This window comes from Chiloscyllium plagiosum, chromosome 7, assembly GCF_004010195.1.
Source record: "Chiloscyllium plagiosum isolate BGI_BamShark_2017 chromosome 7, ASM401019v2, whole genome shotgun sequence".
Lineage (NCBI taxonomy): Eukaryota > Metazoa > Chordata > Chondrichthyes > Orectolobiformes > Hemiscylliidae > Chiloscyllium > Chiloscyllium plagiosum.
The window spans coordinates 42,672,463-42,690,498 of NC_057716.1; the positions used below are offsets into that span (position 1 = coordinate 42,672,463).

The 18,036-nt window shown below is 38.9% G+C and overlaps 1 protein-coding gene across 2 annotated transcripts in view; it reads left to right on the forward strand.

Moving 5' to 3' along the window:
* Positions 1 to 18,036, forward strand: part of ccdc141 (coiled-coil domain containing 141) — a 134,085-nt gene that overhangs the window by 100,155 nt on the left and 15,894 nt on the right. For both annotated transcript variants that reach the window (XM_043693516.1, XM_043693517.1), the window contains exons 18-22: positions 3,687 to 3,827; positions 3,940 to 4,137; positions 7,519 to 7,702; positions 13,683 to 13,801; positions 14,469 to 14,543. In XM_043693516.1, coding sequence (XP_043549451.1) covers positions 3,687 to 3,827; positions 3,940 to 4,137; positions 7,519 to 7,702; positions 13,683 to 13,801; positions 14,469 to 14,543 — 717 coding nt within the window. The remainder of the gene's footprint in view (positions 1 to 3,686; positions 3,828 to 3,939; positions 4,138 to 7,518; positions 7,703 to 13,682; positions 13,802 to 14,468; positions 14,544 to 18,036) is intronic.

Here is an 18,036-nt window from a genome sequence, read left to right on the forward strand (position 1 = left end):
TGGGAATTTGCAGTTTTAAATTATAGTGTAATTTAGAAGTGCATGAAGTTTAATGGGGCTAGGAAATTGTGTTGTGGAATATGTAGAAACATAGCACCAAATCACAGTGAGACCGGACCCTCAGTCCTTAGTGAAGATGCATACTAAAAGAAATACTAAAATGTTGATTTCAATACCAAAAGTCTATAATCGCAGTAACAACAATTAAGTTATTAGATTCACAGAACAAGTATCATTGTGACAATCATTACTTTAATGTTAGTTTATCTTTTAATCATTGTAAAACTTGCATTTCATTGGACTGCGATGCATATCTTTGCATTTTCAGTCTAAGGAGTTGACACACTGACCTATCCCATTTATGGATGGATGCAACAGCTACCTACTGTGAAAACGGGGTGTGGTTCGCCTTCCCCTGTCTGTTCTGTACTACCAGGGATCTGTCAGAATGGAAGTGCAGTTCTGCATTTCTGAAGAAACCTTGATTCAGAAGCTTCTTGTAAAAATGTGGAGCCCTTCTTGTGTAAAGAAGGTGCAAAATTGCTTTCTGCATCAATTGCCTCTCCTTGGAAAATCCATCAATATAACGATCGTGATGTGGTACAAACAAAAGTAGATTTTGAAGATGCTTTCAGTGTTGTAAATTTCAGCAGGTAGTAGCAGGAGCCCTGTTCATACCACAGTTTTGTTTATGAAAGCTATATTAAGAAACTATCAAACTCAGAATGTCATTGAAACTGAATCAGCAAATGCAACTCATTAAACCTGTGACCATGCAAATATATCTGAATCAGAAAGGGTAACACACATTATATCAGCAGCTCTCAAGCGAATAGATCCTCTCAAATCCCACAGTCACAAAAATGGCTGACGTGGCACCAAATTTAAATTTGGCTGCTCTGCATGATTGCCTTAAGAGCAGGAATTGCCATCCTTGAGAACTGCGACAACTCTATAGTCCAAGAAGCCACTAGTTGCTGCTGCTTGTACTACACATTGTAGGAAAAGCATGGCTACCAATCTTTAAGGTACATTCGGACATTTTGACTGAGGAGGGATCAGAGATCCAAACAAGTGTGTATGGGCTTGGGTTTTAGAGACTGGGAGGGGGGTGCGGTGGGAGTGGTTGTAGGGAGAGGGATGTATCATTTGGGGATAGGGGAGCAAAAAAAGTGCACCACTGGGCCCAGCAGATCCCCCAAAAGAGATACTCCACTTCCTTAGGGCTATCTCTATGCTATGAAATGTACCTGGCTGGCTGTTTTGCTTCTGCTTTCCCCAGCCCCACACAACAGAGTGGAAGTGGAATGAATTAGTCATAGAACAGCCTCAATAGCCGAAGGGAGGTAATATAAGAGGTGGGTCAGTAAAATAAAAAGTAGGTCAGGTGGATGGGAATGTAAGGGTTCTCCATCCACTTGATTTTGTATGCCTTCCTCTTTCAAACACTCCACTGAGGTTGTGTAAATTGCACCCTACATGTTTATCCAAATGAGATCTTGTAAAATATCTTGTAAAATAAATTAGTAAGCTCAGCAGCTGCATTAGGAGAGATGCTGTGAAGTGTAAAAGTAGCAAGTGACTGTAGACCTATAAAAAGATACGGAGGAAAGAACAGTTGTTTCTCTTTGACATGCATTTGAATTATAATGGTATTATTCCCATACCAATAACTGCGTATTTCTATAAATTGTATTCCAACATTGTCACTTATTTTCTGGTCTTAACCAAGAGATATAGTGATATATAAAGTAAATAATTACTCCTTCTTACCCTAACCTCAATGCTTTACAAATAGCAATTTAAAAAATCTTTTCAAATTTGTAAATGGTGGTTTTGTTTTCGTTCAAATGTGAAAGTCATTGAAAACTGATTTTTTTAAAACTGATTTAAAATAAATTATGATGCGAAATCTCAATGTTTGATACACAACTCTGCATCTGCTGTCATTCTAAATGTATTCATATAGAAGAAGTATAAAAATAGATTTGATACAAAGTAATCCAGCAAGGTCAGATGACTGCAGCCCTCACTCCTTCAAGTTCTTGGTGTCAAATTCATTGTAATAATGATTGAGGAAGGGGTGTGGGTGGTGATTGGGAGTGGTGTTCGAAACCACATTCCATGCATCCTCTTAGAAAGAATGAGCTTGCAATTCAGGAATTCCTACATTTCGTTCTTATGCCATTATTAGAATGGTGTTGAGAACGGGTTGCCTACTAACCTCTTAAGGGAATGTATCATCTAGAGATACCAACGGGCAGACTAACTGATGGGACTAAAACATTGAGTGAATAAGTAATTTAAAAGTAAGAAAATGCCAGAATTGTAACCTTACAGTTTGATAGTTACCAGCTTTGCAATGATTACCAAGCATTGTTTTACTTGTCCAAAGTGTGTGAATAACAATGACAGATATAACATCAATATTATGGGCCATGGCAAAATGTTGTAACTTTGTCCATTATATTTAAACAGATTACTGTTCCCTTTTCTAAAGTAATGGACACAACAATTTTATAAAAATATTCTAATTGTTCATATCCTGTAGTCCCATAACATAATTTTAAGGTCATAGACTTTCAATATTCAAGTAAAAATTAAACTGGGCTAATTCGACTCTGTGCTGTGCAACAACACGTATCTGAACAGAGAGACCGACGCTGTCCAAGTGGACTGGGGATTGTATTGCACATTCAGAATGAGGTTTTGGAGCAGTTGCCTCCCACAGGCAGTTCACCCTGCAATAAAAATAATTTTCAGACTCTGTGCATTCCAAAAGTGAGGGAAAAATGTCAGAATTGACAAAGTGACTGTTGGGCCATCATCAGAACTGCAGAGTCCGGAAGTAATCCCATTCTCCCTCAATCCACAGAGAAAATCTTTACAAATGTACCTAGAGTTTACTTCCACAGATGCTACTGAAGTAGAGGGATCATTGGCTAAAGCTTCTCAAGACTGTCTAGAAAATTGCCCTTACACATTTACATTGAGCCCAAAGCCTTGCACAGGCTGACTTACTGAAAAATTGATATGCTATATGCACCAGTTGTATTCCCAAAAATATATGCAATAAATAATAATCTCTACCTATATGTCTGTGACAAAGTTTTAATTGAACTACTGGTGTAATATTATAATACACAACTTTCTTTACCTCTTAATTACTTGGTGATTTTCTGTAGGGTGTTGTCATTAATCCTCCAAGCACAATGCTGTTATGGTTGGTGTGACTATCCCCAACAGCTGACATTGCCATCATTCATATAGTGTGACAAATTTCTTTGGCTATGACTAGGCAACTACATTTGTCTTCTAGGTAGAAAACAAGCTGTAATTTCTTTTAGTTTGCCCATAACTCTGTTGATTTACTTCAGGATTTGACATCTAAAAGCTGTAAAGTTCCTTCCCTCCCAGATGCAATTAAAATAAGTGTATATTTGCATTATAATTGAAAATTAATGTTCCAATATTTATTATTTCTATTCTATAATGATTCACGTATGTAATGACAAGTGCACTGTCTTGTACATTTAATGAAATAATATAATCCCTCTAGTAATATTATGAGAAATGAAAACCAGTTCCTTTATTATCACATATTAATAAGGTTTAATCATTGCTATGAAGTTCAGTTTAAAGTTGATGATGAATGTATAATAATCCTGCAAAATATATATTTTCAGTTAAAGGAATCCTACAAAGAACTCAAGAAGAAGTTTAATAACTTGAAATTTAATTATCTAAAGAAAAATGAAAAATTCCGCAATCTGAAAGCTGTCAGAAATCAAATCCAGCAAGTTGAAATATATACTGAAAGATTTGAGGTAATGCTTGAAATGATTTTTGTTAGATTTTAATCACCAACCTGAAGACATTTAGTGTACCTTACTCTTTGCTACAGGTATCTGATCTACGTTGTGTTTTCTGTATTAAAAGATATTCAAAAAGAAAATGATTCAGTATGTGACAAAAGGCACTGCTGCACTGGAAAAGCATATCCCAAGAATGGAAATAAATGTACTTGAAGAATCCTTGAATGAAGTACAGAAACAAGTGAATGAGCTTGACAGGACAGTGGAGGAATACAAACAAAGCTTGGACATGACGATGCAATTACAACAGGCTATGGAAGAGGTAGATATTATAGTACTTCTGTGGAGTTAGACCTAATTTAAAATTTTTGTCTTAGGAGCAACTGCATAGAAATGATAATGTTCAAGTTTGAATATCCTGTTGCTTACTCCACACTTGCTTTCTGCTTTTCAGACTTTTCCCTTTTCCCATTGATCTTATCAATCATTTCAAATATCTGACATACTGTTTTTAATAGTAAAAGTGAACACTCTTGCCTGAAGCCTTTTGGTAAGTGAGTGTTGCTGGCTAAGCCAATACTTATTGCTGATCCATAATTGCCTTTGCCAAGGTAGTGATGCACTGCTTTCTTGATCTGCTGCAGTCCATTTGCTGTGAGAACACCCACAATGATGTTAGGAATTGAGTTGCAGGAATTTGACCCAGTTACAGTGAATAAATAGCAATGTTGATCAAAGACAAGTGGATGTGTGTTTTGGACAGAAACTTGCAGGTGATTGTGATCCCATGCATCTGTGGGTGTTGTCCTTGTTGGTACAGGTTTGGAAAGTACTGTTTGAGGAGCCTCGGTGAGTTAATGCAGTACATCCCATATGTGTAACAAACTGCTATAGCTACACATTGGTAGGGAAGGGATGAGTATGAAAGGTGATAGGACATCAATCAAGCAGGTTGCTTTGTCCAAGATGGTGTCAAGGTTCTTGACTGCAGTTGGAGCTGCAGCCATTCAGGCAGGTGCAGAGCCTGACTTGGTGGGCAGGTAGTGAGGAGTCGGGAAGTGAATCACTCACTGCAGAATTCCTAACTTTTAACATAGTGTTATGAAGTTGAGGGTGTGTACTGTACCTTTAAGAGAGAGTGAATGTTGTTTTGTACTGAGAGCTTACAAGCACCTGTCATACGACTAACTAGCAGTCTCTGAGTGTAATAGAAATTTGAAAATATGTAACATTTGGCTGTGAAACAGATTGCTGAGTTGGTTGCTAGTTTGACAATTCAAATTTAACCAACCAGTTAAAATTATGCCCCAGGATACCAAAACCCAATCAATTTTGAATTTATTGTTTTGCCAACATCGGACCAATGAGATGATCCAATGTTGGGGCGATAAAAGAGGCAGGCAGTTTGAAAGTCAGACACAGAGTAAACTGCCATCGAGAGAGACTGTCTTCAGAACACTCTCGATCAAAGGTATGTTTTTCATTTGAAACATCTTTGCAGTAAAAGACAGAAGGTGACCCAGGGAGATCTGCAACCAAAAGAAGGCCAACACCGGAGATGACAGCCACTGTGTGGTTTTACAATTAAGCTGATGTAATTTTAATACAGGATTTTTTTATTGGAACAGTATATTGTTATAGAGTTGGAGGTAGATAACAAGCATTTAAGAGAAAGGAGTCTTAGAGTTGTGAATAGTTGTTGTTTAATGTTCACTTTAGAGTTAAGGAATAAATTGAAATTATTTTTCTTTAAATATTGGGATTTGTGAGTTCTCTATCACTCATACTTTAACAAATTACAAGGTGAGGTGAGCTTTTTCTGGGTGTTTGGTTTAATTAGCAGAAAGGTTCACAGCCATGTTATAACACCTAGTCTTTTGCTACAGTATTTATATGGCTGGGCCAGTACAGTCAATGGTAATGCTCAGGTTGTTAATAGTGGAGTATTCAATTAGGATATGCAATTGGAGATTAAGGGACAATGCTTAGATTCCCTCTTGTTTGATATGATTGCTGCCTGGCAGTTGTGGAGTGTAAATGTTACTTCCTACTGAGAGCTCATGCCTGGATGTTGTCTAATATTTGATGTATGTAAAGATGAACTGCTTCAGTATCTGAGGAGTTGTGCATTCTGCAGAACACTGTGTAATCATCATTGAACATCCCTACTTCTGGATCATATTTTAATCTGATAATTATTGACAAAGCAACCACAGATGATTAGACATGGGATACTACCCAAAAGTACTAAGGGCTCCTTTGGTGCAGTGATAATATCCCTATCTCTTGACCAGAAGGCCTAGTATCAAGATCCACCTGCTCTTGAGGTGTAATACTACATATCTTAAAGGGTTGATTAAAGAATATGTACCCAGAGCAACTCTATTAGAAATTCCTGAGATCTAAGATGATTGAGCTCCAACAACTGCAGTCATCTACCTTTATTCTGGGGCTTGCACCTGCCAGCTAAGAGTTTTCCTCCCAATTCCCATTTATTTTAGAAACAAAAACAGAAATTTCTGGAAAAGCTCAGCAGGTCTGGCAGCATCTCAGTTCTGAGGAGGGGTCACTCGACCTGAAACGTTAAATCTGATATCTCTCCACAGATCCTGCCAGCCTGCTGAGCTTTTCCAGCACCTTCTGTTTTTGTTTCTGATTTACAGCATCCACAATTATTTGTTTTTTCCCATTTATTTCAGTTTTTCTATGACTCCTAGGTACCATACTAGGTCAACTGTTGCCCTGATAGCAACAACAGTCACTCTCATCTTACCTCTGTCATTGAGCTCTTTTGTCCATGCTTGGACCAAGGGTATAATGAGATCAGAAGCTCAGTGATCAATGCAGAACCTAACTGACTGTCAGTGAGCAGGTTATTTCTGATAAGGTGCTGTTGATAACTCTACAGATTATGGTTTCTGCTGCTTTGCTGATGATCAAGAGTAGACTGATCAGCTGGAAACCGGATTTGTCCTGGATTTTTGTGTACAGGACATACCTGGGCAATTTTCCAATTGCCAGGTCAATGCCATTGCTGTAGTCATACTGAAATAACGTGGCTGTGGCTGTGTCTGGATGTGGAACACAATTCTTAAGTACTTTTGCAGGAATGTTGTCAGGGCCCACAGCCTGTATAACACCCAATGTCTTCAGCAGTTCCTTGATATCTGTGAAGTGAATCAAATTGGCTGAAGTCTGATGTTTATGATGTGGATACCTCCAGAGAAGGTAAAGATGAATCATCCACCCAGCATTTCAGGCTAAAATCCAAGCAAAATGCTTCAGTCTTGTCCTTGCACCGAAGTGCTGGAATCCCCCATGTGATTGTTGACTATTCATCGAGTGCATCTTAACTCTATTTAATTTTTAAAATAATTTCCAGTATACTCAAATTATATATGAAAAATTTTGTTAAAGTACCATAGCCTCTCACTATATACTATATATATATGGCATCTAAAAAAGTACAGCATTTAAGATTCCTCCAGAGACAAAATAGAGAAGTGAGAAAGAATTTCCGATTGAAAATTATTCAAAGTCTGGGGAAGGAAAGGATTTATTGAATGGTCTTTTTGTGCTCCAGCTTTGTGAGATTGAACATGTTTTCTGCACTTAAAATTGTTGACAAGTGATGTGGCATTTTTAGAAATGTGTTTATATGCGTGTATTATGAAATATATTGAATTGTTTGCTCGCATTTCAGAGTCAATTTTGGTGTGAGGATGCAAGTGGTACAGTTGTTCGAGTTGGGAAGTATTCTGCTGAGTGCAAGACAAAGGAAGCAGTGGGAATTCTTTACAAGCAGTTTGAAAAGTTTATGTGGCCTACCGTACCAGAACAAGAGAAGAGAATCCAGCAAATCACAGAATTGGCAATGCAACTATACGGTTAGAATAAATATTATTCTATTTTAAAACATTACTTGCATTCAGCAAGCTAAGCAATGTTAATGTAGGGTAACACCATTTTCCACACTCTGAAGACAATTGAGTCTCATCGAGAATCATTAGACATAGAGGAAGTCTCCCTTTACCTGATGTTAACAGTGTTCCTGAGCCTATTCTTTTTCTACTATACCCCAACAGTATGCCTTGACTCCAGCTACTGACAGAAATCACCCAATTACTTCTTCGTGTATATTTACAGAATGCAAATAGATAAAGCAGCTGTTGGCCTCTTTGTTAACCAATGGAAATTAAGAGAAAGGTCATGAGCTCTGGTCACATATAAAGAATGAACTGGAGGGAATAGCCTAAGTTCATGTCAAAAATGGTCCTTAAAATAGACCAAACAAACGTTCAGGCTTTCAGACTATTTGTTGAATATTTTTCCATGACAACTAACTAATCCAGGCATTGCCACTTTTATTATTCATGGAATTCTTGTAATAACTTCAGTACCAATGAATACAGCAACAAGCACCATTAACGTAACAGAACATTCCAAGATACCTCACAGGGGCATTATAAAGCAAAATATGATGCAGAACCATATCAGGTCTTAAATCGGGTAATCAAAAGCTTGGTCACAGAGCTAGGTTCAGGGAAGAAAGCAAGAACAAAAAAAAGCAGCAAATTGTAGGATTGAAAGTCCAGACCTTGTAGGCCAAAAACTCTAGGCACAGCCAGCAACATTGCAAAAACTAAAATTGGCAATGCACAAGAGGCAAAATTAGATGTGTGCAGATATCTCAGAAGACTATTTGACAAAGGGAGATTACAAAGGTGAGGAGGTGGCAGGTCATGTAGAGATTCAAAAGTAAGGATGAGAATTTTAAGACAATGGCTTTGCTTGGACAGGTATCAATATAGGTCAGGGAATACAGAAGTATGGGACATGCTGTAAGTTAAGTCATAGGTAGGGAGGGGCAGAAACCTGAATGATTGTAGGTGTGCAGATAGTAGAATGTAGCAGACCAGTCAGGAGTGCATTGGAATAGTCAAGTCCAGAAACAGTAAAGGCAGTAATGAGGGGCTCAGTGGCTGACAAGCTCAGGCAAAATGTGCAATGTTATAGAGTGGAAATAAGTGATCTTAGTGATGACGTGAATGTGAGGTCAGAAACTTATTTCAGGAGTAAATATGACACCATGTTTCTGGCTTAATCTCAGCCTGCTGCCAGCGAGAGGAATGGAGTCACTAGCTGGAGGACGAAGGTTGGAGTGGAGATAGAAAACAATGACTTCAAACATCCTGATATTTAATTGGATGAACCATCTGCTCATCCAGTACTGGATGCAGGATAAACAGTCAGATCATTTTTCCACAGTAAGAGAGTTGAGAAAGGTGTGGGAAAGTATTACTCTATTCATGCAGAATGTCAGATTACTTTCCAATGACGTTGCTGTATTAAAAGATGGGAAGGGGCCAAGAATAGATCCTTTGGGGCTGCCAGAGACAATGTTGGTGGACGAGACTGGGACTTCAGTACTCCAGCCACTCATCAATTGGTGAAGTTTGCAGTCAATCAGGATTTGTGCCATCGAGAAGTGTGACTATCTTCAGTTTGGAAAGTGCCAGTCAGCTGGGAGATCAGACAAGTAAATGGGACATTTTTGAGGTCCTGTGTCAATGAAAGTACGTTGTTAGCTGTCAGTTGGTGGTATGCTTTGAGGAGAATGTTTTTCTGTGAACATCAGGAGGTTCAACATATGCTAGTATAGGAAATCATCTGAACTCTGTTAGTCCCAGTGTTCCAAAAGGAATTATCATGACTTCTCTAACAGAATGGTCAACTGTGCCTATGGCTGCAGACAGATCAAGAAAGATGAAAAGAGAATGTTTACCTTTGTCATGTTACATTGGATGTCATTTGTGGTACCAGAAAGCTATTTCAGTACCTTGGCGGGGAGACTCCGTCTTCAGAGGGATTCAAACAGGAAATTCTGGGAAGAATTTGCATGGCTTTGGGAGGTGATAACACTTCCAGGGACATTTTGAGAGGAATGGAAGGTTTGAGTTGGGGTAGTCAGTTATTAGAAGGACTTAAAATTAATAGGGATTTGACACTGGATAAGCTGCCGATACTTAAAGTTGAAGAAGCAGTGGAACCAGATGTGATGCATTTAAGGATACAAAGGAAGGGAAAGTGGAGATTGCAGAGGCACTGGCATTATCTTTAAATCTTCTCTGGATTCAGGAGGATTGCAGCATTGCAGAAGTTATGTCATCTTTTGAAACAGTGTTGTAAAGATCAGCTCAGCTGTAACAGACCGGTCAGTTTAACTTTGGTGATGGGGAAACTTCTAAAAACAATGAGAAGCTGCAGTACCGGAATCAAATTTAAATTCCAGAAGACACAGTACAGCAGCACTTCACAGAAGGCTCCAAAGCACTGAAGAAGTCTCCTATACGGGGGACGAAACATCTGCAAATCAACTTACCGGTTCGGCAAACATACCCACAACCACGGCATCCAACACCCGTGCTACAAATCTATACACAAACCTAGAAATAATAGTCACATAGAAAAATGAGTATTATTTGGTCCTTAGAGGAATATTTTCTCATTAACCTGTTCAGAGATGCTATTACACACCCCTGGAGCAGGTGGGACTTGAACCTGTGCCTCCTAGCTCTGAAGTAGGGACACTACCACTGCACCATGAGAATTAAGCCTGGGAATCTTAGACGAAGTTTGGACTGTTGGAAGGGACTGACAGAAGCAGCTGATTGGATCTTCTCAATGTCAGTAACAGAAGAGTCCGTGAGCATCTCGCTCTTATTGTTCGAGGTGAGGGTGGAGGTAGAGTTTGTGGTAGAGAAAGAAATGTGGGGCTTTCTTTGCATTCCGATTGATCTGGAATATGGAGTATTGTTTATAGATGACAGAGGATTCAGTCACGCTTTTTGAGGTCCAGCCACATCTGACAGTAAATGGTGAATCTTGTTTCGCACCAGATTCTTTCAAGTCTGCTAAACCTTAATTGAGCAGAGGAGCAGCCAATTTGAGAGAAAATAATGGTTTTAGTGGGGATTATAAAATGAGTGTGGTGAGTACTTTTCTGATTGGAAAAAAGTGCTGGAGAATGAAGAGATATTTTAAATGAATTGAGGAGGTTTCCCAGTTTTTATCCATAGAAGGAAATTGAGTTCTGATGTGTAAGAAGAGGTGGGTGGTGATCCTGAGGTGCCTTTACATGTGAATGATAAGGATATAAAATTGGGTGAACTCTGTGATGAATGCTGACTTCCTTCCATTCGTCGCCGTACCCTGATGCTTCATTACACCCAGCCACAGCTGTGGGAAACATTTTTTTATTTTTAAGATATAATGAATGAGTAAATCTCATTGAAAACCAATTATATTTTACAAGTAAATTCAATCATCTATTAATTACTAACAAAGACAGCATGTTTAAGCTGTATGCAATTAAATATTGTCAGTGTTAATTTAAAAAATTAATCGGCTTATATCAAAGGTTGTAATGTAACTATTATTCTCAGTTCTGCCTGCTTTTTTTTAGTTGTCTGATGAATGATTATTTTATCTATCCTTTCTATGATATTGTTTGCAAGAGGTAAGCGCCAAAAGTCAAAGAAAATTTCAGCAATGCTAAATGCATTATCATATTTTCCCACTTAAACATGTTAGTAGGACTTATTTTCTCCCTATCGATTGCTGATAAAAGTGAGTGGCAGATTGAAACCACTGTAAGCTTTTCAACATTGTCATTGATATAAAGCAGAAACATCATTAAATGTAATGGATGTGGGAAAATAATTGTAAAAAGGTTCAGATTTTAAATGGAAAGCAGTTTGGATTTTCAGAAGACGTTTGATAAGGTGCATACATTAGGCTACTTAATAAGATAAAAGCCCATGGTGTTGGAAGTAGTATATTAACTTGCATAAAGGAATGAGGGGCAATGGTTTTACACAGAGAATGGTTAGTATGTGAGATGAACTGCCAGAGGAAGTGGTGCATGCAGGTACATTTACAACATTTAAAAGTCATTTGGATTAGTACATGAATAGGAAAGGTTTGGAGGCATTTGGGCCAAATGCAGGCAGGTGGGATTGGTTTTGTTTGCAAACATTGTAGGCATGCACTAGTTAGACCAAAGAGTCTGTTTCCACACTCTCTGACCCTATGCTAACCAATATAAGACAGAGAATTGGAAGAAAGGGGACAATTTCGGGATGGCAGTTTGTAACTAGTGAAATTCCACAGGGATTCATGTTGGGGCCATAATTATTTACAATATATACATTAATTACTTGGATGACGGAAGTGAATGTATAACAGTAAAGTTTGCAGATAGCACAAAAATAGATGGGAAAGCCAGTGGTGAGTTTGAAACAAGGAGTCTGCAGAGGGATAAAGACGGGTTAAAGAAGTGGACAAACACTTGGCACATGGAATATAATGTAGGAAATGTGAGATTATGCACTTTGGCAGGAAGAGTAGAGGAGCTGAACATTGTTTAAATGGCAAAAAAACTGTAGAAAGCTGTAGCACAGAGGAATTTGGGAGTCCTCATCCATTAATCACAAAGAGCTAGCATGTAAATTCAAATAATAGGGGAAGGCAAATGGATTGTTGGCCTTTATTTCAAAGGGAATGGAATATAAAAATAGGGAGGTTTTAGTAAAGCTATACAAGACACTAGTGAGGGCACAGCTGAAGTACTGTGAACAGTTTTGGGCCCCTTATCTAAGGAAAAATATACTGGCATCAGAGACAGTCCAAAGAGCGGCACGGTGGCACAGTGGTTAGCACTGCTGCCTCACAGCGCCAGAGACCTGGGTTCAATTCCCACCTCAGGCAATTGTCTGTGTGGAGTTTGCACATTGTCTATGTGAGTTTCCTCCCACAGTCCAAAGATGTGCAGGTTAGGTGAATTGGCCATGCTAAATTGCCCATGGTGTTAGGTGAAGGAGTAAATGTAGGGGAATGGGTCTGGGTGGGTTGCTCTTTGGAGGGTCGGTGTGAACTTGTTGGGCCGATGGGCCTGTTTCCACACTGTAAGTAATCTAATCTAAAGAAGGTTCACTCGGTTGATACCAGTTATAGAGGGACTGTCTTATAAGGAGTGATGAGTAGGTGGGCCTATATTGTTTAGAATTTCAAAGAATAAAAGGTGACCTTAAAGAAACATTAACAAGATGATAACGTTATAACTCTTTGATGTTTATAATTTTTAAATGTAGAGATTTATTGCATATCCACATGTGTATTTATTGCTTCTTCAAAAATATGCATGCAAAGCTTTGAGCGATTAAATTCCCTGCAGTGTGGAAACAGGCTCTTCGGCCCAACAGGTCCACACCGACCCTCCGAAGAATAACCCACCCAGACCCATTTCCCTCTGACTAATGCACCTAACACTATGGGGATTTTAACATGGACAATTCACCTGACTTGCACATTTTTGGACTTTTCAACATTTAGAATTTTGTACAATTAGCCTTGGTAACCAACTAGCATTTTAAGGATAAAATATATTTCACAAATAAGCACTTTGCCAACAATGATTACACAGATGGTTACTATTTTTCCAATGATGTTCTTTGCCAAACAGAGATTTCAAGAGTTGTGCAGACAATATGAAACTTGTAGTTTTCTATGAACGTTGATCTGTCCATCTTTCAGAAACACTTTAGACTCCTGTCTTCATTTACTTTGTGCTTCAAAAACATCTTTTTAAAATGTATTTTCTCTGACTTACAGTTTGTTTTATATGGGAAAATATTGGTAATTTACCATCTGCAATTCAAACATTAAACAAATACCCTGTCTGATGTAAAAGACATTGAAAATCAGAACCGCCTGCAATTGGGGGATGTGTATTGAACATTGAGTTAGATATCTCTTACTTTAATCTGAAAGGCCACCCTAGTTTCATGTCTATGTTCATAACTAAAGGTCCTGAAGAAGCAAATAAATTTGTGAAGAAAATGGTAACAAAGTACAATGAGATTCTTGAATCAATAAAGGAACTTTGCAATGGGTTAAGAGAGCTTGAATCAAAACTTCACGAAAAGGTAAGCACAAAAACTGTCTTACTTTTGCAGTTAATATTGACATTGGTTTAGCTAAAAGTTGTGCTTATATCAATACAATAAGGAAATCAGGTTGGATAGCATTACTGATATTTATGAAGTATAATTTCTTTTATACATGTATTTGTGCAGATTATTTTTGCGCACATTTTCATCCCAGCAGAAATTAACTCTATTTCGCAACACTTTTGGTTAATTTTTATATACCACACTGTGATACCAATTTTATGAAGGTGGCACAATTTCTGATTCAGCGTAATTCGGAAAACAAAATATAAAACCACATTCAAACACTCAAACTCAAGGATATAAGTAAAGTCCATCAAAGGAAATGCTGGATTTTTAAAAGATTATTACAGACTAAAACAAGTTCACTATTAAGCATGTCTCTATGTTGCTGTTATAATAATGCCTTTCACATGCCCTCCAAAAACTGTTAAATTCTTAAAGTAATTCACTCCATTTCAAAATAAATCCCTACATCTGTTTGACATTAGGATGTTGACACACTGAATAGCAAAAACACTGTCTTTACCAGAACTGAACCAATTAAAAGGAAATATCCTGCAAATGATAACTGAGTTCCTTTCACAAACATTTTTAACATAACTTGCACAGAGCTGACATACTGCATGTTGATGTTAAACAGGCTGAAGCTTCAGAAAATCCAGCAGAAAATGCAAGTAAATCAGGTGAAGCAAGAAATTCTCAGCAGGAAAAACAGGTAAATATTTATAAACTTACCAGAAAGAAAATCATAAATTGACTATCGAGGAAAATGGTCACTTATTGTGTCACAATGTGAGAAAAAATGCCTTTTCTATACAAGAAATGGTGTTGCACAAGTAGCACAATGCCTCACAGGCCAAAACATGTCCACAAATGAGGGATCCCCCACCCCACAGAATCAGCTGGGAGGCCTCCAGGTTTCACTGCACGTTCTTCACATGTGGCAACTGAAATGTCAAATTTCCTGCAGAATTGAGAAGCAGCTCCTATTAGGCCACTTGGGTGAATCATTTGGGAACCTGGAGGGCAACACATCTGCAAGGTTGCAGGAAAATGTCAAACATTTGCTACAGATACTTTAGAGTAGACAGCAGCAGCTTAAGGAAAATGCTTTGAAATAGCTTGTGGTCAGACTTTACTGTTATTTTGTATCTTTCAAGTGGGTATTAATTAAAATATTCACAAACAGCTACCATGGGCAGAAACTTGTTTTCAATCTGAACACAGTGGCTGTTCAATTTATATTAATGCTGTGAACAGAAATGGAACCAGTTATCCTTGCTGTATTGGGTTGCTCCTAGTGTGTCTCACTTGCATTACACTGCAGGGTAACTTCAATGGTTACATCATTGTTCAGTACTGCCATTGCCAGTCGCTATTGCTTGATTCTAGTGAATGCTGCTTCTTGTCTTGTGCCTCAATACCACTGCAATGTCCTTGGCAGTGAATTAGCATAATTGTCCACAAACTGGGCAAGTATCTGTACACAGATCTTTGAAAGTTGCCACCCAGGTAAATAGTGCGGTGAAGAAGGCATATGGCGTACTGGCTTTTATTGGTAGAGGAATTGAGTTCCGGAGTACTGAGGTCATGTTGCAGTTGTATAAGACTCTGGTGCGGCCGCATCTGGAGTATTGTGTGCAGTTTTGGTCGCCATACTATAGGAAGGATGTGGAGGCACTGGAACGGGTGCAGAGGAGGTTTACCTCATGGAATGCCCTGCCAGTAGCAGTGCTGGACTCTCCCTCATTATGGGCATTTAAGCGGGCATTGGATAGGCATATGGAGGATAGTGGGCTAATGTAGGTTAGGTGGGCTTGGATTGGCGCAACATCGAGGGCCGAAGGGCCTGTACTGCGCTGTATTCTTCTATGTTCTATGTTCTATTTACTATCTAGTTGCCAAATCATTGCACTGCTTTTACATCTATTGGTCATTGCATTGCTGTCACATCTACCTTTGCAGAATCTGTGTGATGAACCTGATTTTGGGTATCTTTAATTGCAATTTTTTTGAGTTCATCTGCTGAGTCAATCTCGTAGATCATCCATGAGAGCTTCCCTTCCAGAAAGATCACTATTTCATGCTTTCTATGTTGACACTCCTGTGGAGGTGTGGAAATGGCACTGGCCTTTGCAACCATCTGTATTTCCTAAATGGCATCAAGAATGCAATGAGAAAACTACTGCTTTCATCCAGCTTCACTTGCCAATAACAATTCGTCACATCTCAGCTCATGAAAATATTTAACATTTCAAGTTGTGACACAGCTCTTCAGTGGTGGGCTTAGTGTAGTAAGCTCTCTTTAAAGCTTTGTTTAGATCATTTCCGTCAATGCATACTATCAGCTTTCCAGATTGTTTCATTGCTACCCTGCTTCTAATCCATTCTGTAAGAGTTGTCACTTTCTCTATTACTCACTTTTCTTTGTAGTTCTTGTATCTTGCTTTTTAGGCGAGTTATAAGGGCAGCTCTAACTTTCCTCAGCAGATGCTGAATTAAGCTTTCACTTTCATCTAATTCATGGTGATATCCTCCAGGAAGACCTCTTAACTCTGTAAACACGCCATTGTACACTCCTGGGGTCTGTCTCATGGTTAATATCGCGCATATGCTAAGACACATCGCAAATCTTGTTTAGGATGTTGAGGGCTAGTAGTCCAAGCTTTCAACTTTCTCCGGTCATCTGTGATTTCATATTCGATATCCTATTATTGCATTGGGCCTTCAGAGAAAGTTGTTCTTTTGGCATGAGTATGGTGTGATCATGCACCCTCGACTTCACTTTTGAGAGCTTTGTTTCTGGATTGCCATGCTGTACCACCTCTTCACACATCTGAGAAGGTTATAATGCTCCTTCTGCAGGCACATAACTCCAACAGTCACAACCATTTACTATTTGTTAACCTGACTGAACCAACTTGTGGTACAATGTGGAGTAATTCACCACAATCTTTGACTGTTTTCTCTTCAACGGCTATCTATCCTTGCTTCCTTCAAGCCAAATACTCAGGTGCAAAACTTTTCAACTTCTTGCATGAAAGTACTACTTTTGGGGTGGGAGGAAGTTGAAGGGATTGTGGGACAGATTGGCACCCAGGTCAGACAAGCACATGCTACTGAGATAGAAAGTCGATGTTCTTGGGTATGGATTTTATTTTACCTCACTTTCTGCAGCCTCCAATGGGATTAACAAAATGGTTCACTTATAATCACTGGAGACAAAGAGAAAAAAGGGGTTGGGAAATCTGGCACATCCAACTCAATCAATGATTGCTGTTGTTCACAACGACAACCATTTGCCGATTAGTTTGTCAATCAATATGATCTACAGACTGAATGACCTTTGCAATTGACAGGCCACTCAGCCAGTGGGGCCAGACCCTCTGCAGGCACAGGCTCTGATGATCAGCATCATCTGCAGCCCTCTCTCCTGGGCCCTGGCACATATCCTTTGAGGTATCATCTCCTTTGAGCTCAGCAATGGCTACTGTTAGAAGTGGTGATGCTGCAGCTGCATTGATGCTGTCTGTCTGACTGAGGGAGCAGTTCTTGGGAGCAGCTACCATCCTGATGTTCTGATCTGCTGCCTGATGTCCTGCTACCCACCATAGCAGGATTGCCTCCCACTTTCAATCCAGCAGTGAAACTTGCTGGGAAGGAGCAAATTCAATCAAAAGATGAGTGGCTTTCATATATTTCATCAGCCACTAAGAAAACATTGCTTCTGGCCAGCTGACACTAAGCATTCCATGCTTTGGCAGAAAGCTATTTTAATTTTGAAATTTTGAAAGCTGATTGGGGGCAGATGTTCGCAGGTAAAGGGACGGCTGGAAAATGGGAAGCCTTCAGAAATGAGATAACGAGAATCCAGAAAAAGTATATTCCTGTCAGGGTGAAAGGAAAGGCTGGTAGGCATAGGGAATACTGGATGATTAAAGAAATTGAGGGTTTGGTTAAGAAAAAGAAGGAAGCATATGTAAGGTATAGACAGGACAGATTGAGTGAATCCTTAGAAGAGTATAAAGGCAGTAGGAGTATACTAGAGAGGGAAATCAGGAGGACAAAACGAGGACATGAGATAGCTTTGGCAAATAGAATTAAGGAGAGTTTTTACAAATACATTAAGGATCAGGTGTACCCGAGAACTCTGTGGGAAGCTAGAGAAGGGCCTCTTGCTGACATATTTGTATCATCGATAGTCACAG